At 41.5% G+C, this 6,000-nt stretch overlaps 1 protein-coding gene across 1 annotated transcript in view; it reads right to left on the bottom strand.

The window, feature by feature from the left end:
- Positions 1-2,941: 2,941 nt before the first annotated feature.
- The window catches only part of OGDHL (oxoglutarate dehydrogenase L), a 58,168-nt gene continuing 55,109 nt past the window's right edge, over positions 2,942-6,000 (bottom strand). Inside the window, exons 21-23 of the mRNA XM_064145385.1 lie at positions 5,326-5,489; positions 4,025-4,179; positions 2,942-3,259 (exon numbers count right to left, since the gene is read on the bottom strand). Of these exons, the coding sequence (XP_064001455.1) occupies positions 3,136-3,259; positions 4,025-4,179; positions 5,326-5,489 (443 nt within the window). The 3' untranslated portion in view covers positions 2,942-3,135. The remainder of the gene's footprint in view (positions 3,260-4,024; positions 4,180-5,325; positions 5,490-6,000) is intronic.

The following is a 6,000-nucleotide window of genomic DNA, read 5'->3' as shown; positions in this document are numbered from 1 at the left end:
GAAGTGCTATCACAGGGGGAAAAGATATTTAGCAGTGAGGATATGCACCTGAAATGGTGTCTTTTTATACATATGGCTCAGTACCATTCTGATTTTTCTTGTATCTAATGCCATTTTAGCTCTTAAATAGAGGTTTAAACCATAAAGGTACATGGCTTTTGAATATTTATTGTCTGAAAAGTGTAGGCAACAGGAGAAGTAATTCATCAGCAACAGATGCTGAGCCAAAATGTTTAATTCCAATATTTAGAAATTAGAGAAGTTAATTCCAGTCTAGTTCCAGTATCTTAAATAAATCAGCTTAGAACAGAAATGTTCACTTGTTAAAAAAAAGAGAACAACCCAAAATATTCTGCTATAACCTCAATGCTAGTACTACTTTTAACCCAGCCGTTTTAAGTAGCTCTTTTTCTAACCCAAATGCTGTCTCCCTCCCTCAAGTGCTACTACCTTGAAATAAGCCACTACTGAGGGAACAAGCAAAAAAACAAACCCAGAGAAATGAGCTGCCTTAGTACTCTTAATGAATGGGATGCTAATAGCAGCCCTCGGAGCGAAACCTGTCAAAAAGAACAACCAGAACAGAGAATTTGGTTCTCATCTATTTTTTATTCATTTTTTTCTTTTTACATTCTTTAATGGAATTTTTATGCAACTACTATGCCACAATCTGTGATACACGATGAAAATGGAAACCTGCCATTAATCACTTACATGTCTATGTTAATTTTGGTTTCTACTTCTGCATATACTGTGGTGTAAATGTATTGATCATATTTCAGGCAGCACTGCCCTGCCTTATGCACACTGAGAATACAGTAATTGGTGCCAGCGGTGTTTAGCTGCACTCAATTCCTGCCACAGAAACAAGCGTTTTAGAAAAGCATTAGAATACTTTGGGTGATTGTTATTGCTTATCAGCTTAATGTTCTGAGCTATAGAAATGGACAGGAAACAGTACTTGCTGCTGTCAACTGCAGTACTTCCCAAGTTCGTTAGGTTTCAAAAAGCCTGAATTAGCTTCAAAGTTTCCATTAGAGAAGAAGCCCAAGGCGACCAGCCTGATTTTAAAAGGATACTACCCAGTTTCACGAACATGAGATGAAGTTTGTTCTGAATCTGGTCTCAAGTACCTTGACCAGCTATTTTATCCTACCACACCTGACAGAAGGATTCATTTTTTAAGCTGTTGTATTGTCTCCAGGCTTGACCTTTAGAATAAGGCAGAAGCTGTCAGGCCTTGTGATGTCACAGCCTATACAGAAGCAGCAGGGTGAAACAGACTGCCCAGAACGCAAGTATGTGCCAGGAGCATACTCAGCACAGGGAGCTGGAGATGGAAGTGAAGTCTCATCTACGTTTTTCTGTCACTTGTTACAGTGCACCAAAGTGATTGCTCAGCAGACAACTCCAGGCGCTGCAAGGGACACAGGGACCTCTTGCTGCTAGTTACTGCTTCCTGCTTCAACACATGCGTAGCCGTTCCTCTGTGTCTACTACACTACTTAGCCTTTTAATTAGCTGTTCCCTCTGCCAGCCATCAGAAAGAAGTCTCCTGCTACTACATAGAAAGTAGTGTTGCAGAAACCTGAGGTCACAAAGTTCACCCAGACCCAGGTTCTTCTGGGGCAGAAGCAAACAGACCTCTCTCAACATTGGTTCTTAATATTATTAAGAGTGGAGAGGAAAGCAGTGCCCACCTCTCTTCTAGCACCGTGGAGGAAGCACAGGTGGTGACACTCAGTGACCACCCTGCTGTGCAGTGCCTCCCAGGATGCAGAGCACTATCTCCTGGAAAAAGAAATAACCCCTGCTGTTCTCTCCCCTCTAGCACCTGCTGCACATCAGTTGTTTAACACACAGCCAGCTCTTGAGGCAGTTTACTTTTATGTCTGTATTGAAAGTGCATGGAAACTGATACCCTAATTGACAAGTAAACACAAGGGACTAAAGAAAGAAAAACTACTAGTACTGATAGAAAACCACAGCATGTGCCTTTGGTCAGTCAGCAACTGTTGCTAGCCCACCCTTTCTCTTAACATAAAAAGAGTGACTAAATTGGGAATTGCCACTTCAGAGGTGAATATATAGCAGCAAGGAAATGAGAGGCAGGGATTAGCATTGGACAAAGTAGAGAACCCAGAGAACCATACTTGTTGCACTAACACAGATTTCTCATCCAAACACAATCTTTTTACAAGTGTTAGCAGGTCAAAGAAAAGCAGAACCCAGTAATTTGGTGAGGGAAAGACGTTCATCCAAAACGAAGATGTTCACAGGACCATACAGTTGCTAATGCCACAGAGCATCCAAGCAGGCAGCCCAGGGAGTGGGAGCAAGTGGTGCTGTGACTTTTTAAAGTCATTTAATGCTGAATTCTGCTGATCACCCACTGCTCTGTCAGCTGTGGTCTTGTGTAGACTTCTTCCCTCCTCAATTATCCCAACAAACCTTTTTTTGGTCCTTTTTATTTCTGCCTTCACCACCCTCTTCCACCTTTCATGTAAGTGGTCCACACAACTTTTGTTATCACCCATAGTTTAGCAACTGTGTAATCCAACTCCCTACTTCCAGCCTCCTCTTTACATCACCAGGCCTTCCATGTCCTTCCAACCACCACAGCCAGCACATTTCTCTACCAAAGTCATCCATCAGCTTTCCTTTTTGGTTTCATTACTGCTCTCCAATATAACTAGAAATAACTGTCAATCATTTTCCAGGTGACAGTGCACCTTGTTTCCTTAGTGGCTCCTAAATGTACTCTCTTATTTCTCAAGGTTGGGCATAACTACCATGCTGTCCATACTTGCATTACTTACAGTAACTGCACAGCGTCCACGGACTGAGACTGAAGCCTCACTGAGCTAGACACTGCATCCTTGGATAGGAGACTGTCCTTGTGCCAAAGAGGTTCCAGTATAAACAGACGAGTGACAAAAAATGATGGAAGCATGTTGGAATTATTTTATTCCTTACACACTGGGGAGCAAGATGCCAATGAATGAAATCAGCTGATGAATCATTTTATAAGGTAAAGCAAAAATACATCATTTCCAGAATTTTTTCTACTTCTTTCCTCTTTTGGATGCAGTCATTTGAGAGACTGCTTGTTAGAGATGAGGCGGTACCCTGCAGTTAGAAAGTCTTTCCCTCAAAGGCCTCCAGATTGAAAGCTGTATCCAAGAACCTTCTGAGTGACACCAGATGCGTGTTCTTGTTGCCTGTGGCAGCTGCAGCAGCTGGCTCTCGACCAACATACCTTTGTGACAAAAAGAATTGGGCAGACAAATGAGGTAAGAAGAGAGACTATTTTGACACTAGCTTGCATGAGAACGTGCTGCTAAATGCATTCAGGCATGCTTGGCAGATTTTGACATTTAATCATCAATCTTTCTTAAATAAAAATCAATCTAAGTTGCACCATCAGTTATATCTTCTGGACAGCTTCCTCCTCCTTTCTCCCTTCCATCAATATTAAGCTGTGTTTTCTCCCCCGTTCCTCCCAGTTACACTGTCTCATAATTAGGTAACTTGCTTTTGGCAATGAAGACTCTCGTTCCTCCAACAGCTGCACGGGCAGATCTGAGAGTCAGTCACCCAAAATGAGTGCAAAGGTACCTGAACTGAGCTGTTACAATAACTGTTTCCTCCAGAAAATTAATCATTGGAGTGGAATTCTTAAAAAAGACTGACAAGAAGGAAGAAAAATGCATGAGAGCTAAATGCTGTGCAATAAAGGCAGAGCTAATTGCTACTGATTTTCTTTTAGAATTACAAGGAGTAGCAAGATGTGCATGATGTATCTGAGAAATTGTCACCTGGACTCTTCCCTCCTTCACCCAAGAACCCAACCACACAGGTTTTGATTCGTGAAGAACTTGACTTGCCCATGAATAACATCCTTGGATCAATAACAGATTTAAAAGCAAAAAAAAAAAACCCACCCCACCCCCAAGCCAAACAAATTTAGCAGTAAACAAACCAGGCCAGGAGACAGAGCAGTTCTTTAAAACAAGGCTCATACCATATAGGTCGAGTGTGGTTCACAATCGTGCGGAAGCGAGGTTTGACGTAGTCGTAATAGCCACTGTTTTTGTGTTCCTCCTGACACCAAACTAGATCAGCACCTGGGTACTTCTCAAGTTCTTCTTTCAGCAAGTCAAAAGGGAATGGTGAGATCTGGAAAGAGAGGGTAATAAATGGCAAAGTTTTCCCTTACGTGGTGCTAGCCCATGGTAGCAAAGCCTTTTACCTATCAGGTATTACAACCAACATTGCAAGTAACCAATACCGGTTGTAACTGCTATTTATTCTTTCAAGTGACTTGTGTGGTTTTGAATTGATTTCATGCTGTCAGAAGTGAATACACACATATTTCACAGTGGCACTAGTGCATACAGTAGTAGGTCACAGTCCAAATCTCCTACATTCCTAGTTTTTTCTAGCAAAGTACCTGTGACAGTAGCTTTGTGAATGACAGTATAGTTGTAAAGTGTAATATTCATGACACATAAACATAGCAAAGCAAATAGACAAATGTAAGCTGCCATCACACTGTAACCTTCATTTTGTTCCATTGTTCTGCAAAAGTCATCAAGCTTTCTGGATCTCATTGTCCAGTATACTATTGAGGTGTTCTTTCTCCACAAGGCCATGAAAGGTCAGATAATGTCTTGTAAGACACAAAGTGCTATAAAAAAGCTATTACCTTTCTTTTTTTGGCGTGCTAGTTTGAGCCTAGCTAGAATGTTTTGGTGAGAAGAACTACATTATAGGCTGTGGAAGGAAAATAAGGCTGATGTCTGCCTCACTCATTGGCTTGCTGAGATGTAGAAGAATCAAAACATAGATAAGGTACTTCTCCTACTGGGGAGCTCCGAGCTGCATCTCTCTCTCTAACCTCACCCTCCATTTCTCTGACTGATCCACTTTGCTTCCTAACCCCCTGGCTGAACCTCCACTCTTCCTTGGGACTGGGGTAAGATTGAGAGGGGTAGGGGGAAAGTGAAGGGGTGGTTGGGAGCCCCTCCTGGGGACTCAGGTTTCTGGGAGGGCTGTTGTGTTTCTGTATTACCTTTTACCTTGTCTATTTCTGTCTATAACTGTATAGACTGTAAATATCTGCTTGTATATTGTGCTATCTGTAAATATAAGCTGCATTCATATTTCCAGAGCCGTCTGAGTCTAGTCTGGGTGATTTCCAACGTGTGGGGGGCAGGTAACACCCAAACCATCACATTTGGCAAGTGATATCTATTTCGAAGCATAGAAACTTCTTGGTGAGTCTCCTCAGAGATTCTGTCTCTTGAGAATCAGAGAGCTTACCTGTTCAAGTCTGGTTATAGCTACTTGTTTCTCCAGGTCTTGATTTTTTCTCTCCTTCACAAGATCATAGTATACTTTTCCAGTGCAGAAAATCACTCGCTTGACTTCATGTGGTGCTTGAGCTGCCAGCCCATTCTCAGGAATCACCCGTTGGAAGGTGGTACCTAGTTACAGCACAGGTTAGAAAAGTGCTCCTAGAAACAGACATTGTAATAAAGCAGCCAAATGAATAATCCTTTACTGAGCAAGCAGCAGGTTGCATTGGTCACAGGGTTCTGCTGTCTCTCTGTTCCTACTTTTCAGACCAGTAATTCTGCCTAAGCGACTTTAAGCAGTTTAGTTTCAAGCAGTTAACAGATTGCATTTCACACTGAATGGACGAAACATTAACAGTGGATTCTTCTTTAGCTTTGTGTTGTATGGTACATGTTTAATTTTAAACTGACTGAGTAGGTCAAAAGGTCAAAGGTTTGCTTCAGGGAATTACCTGAAATACTGTTTCTTCTTTCAAGCACATGACATTAATATAGCTTTATAGAATTTTAACACATTTTTATATAATGTACAAGATATATTCATAATGTTACTAAGTCTGCCCACTGCAGAAGTATTTAAACGAGCACACAAATTAGTGCCATGTATCTGTATGGTTTAAACCTCTATTTAAGAGCTAAA

Source organism: Pogoniulus pusillus, chromosome 6, assembly GCF_015220805.1.
Source record: "Pogoniulus pusillus isolate bPogPus1 chromosome 6, bPogPus1.pri, whole genome shotgun sequence".
Taxonomy (NCBI): Eukaryota; Metazoa; Chordata; class Aves; order Piciformes; family Lybiidae; genus Pogoniulus; species Pogoniulus pusillus.
Note: the sequence above shows the minus strand (reverse complement) of the source record. Positions and strands in the feature narration are given on the sequence as shown.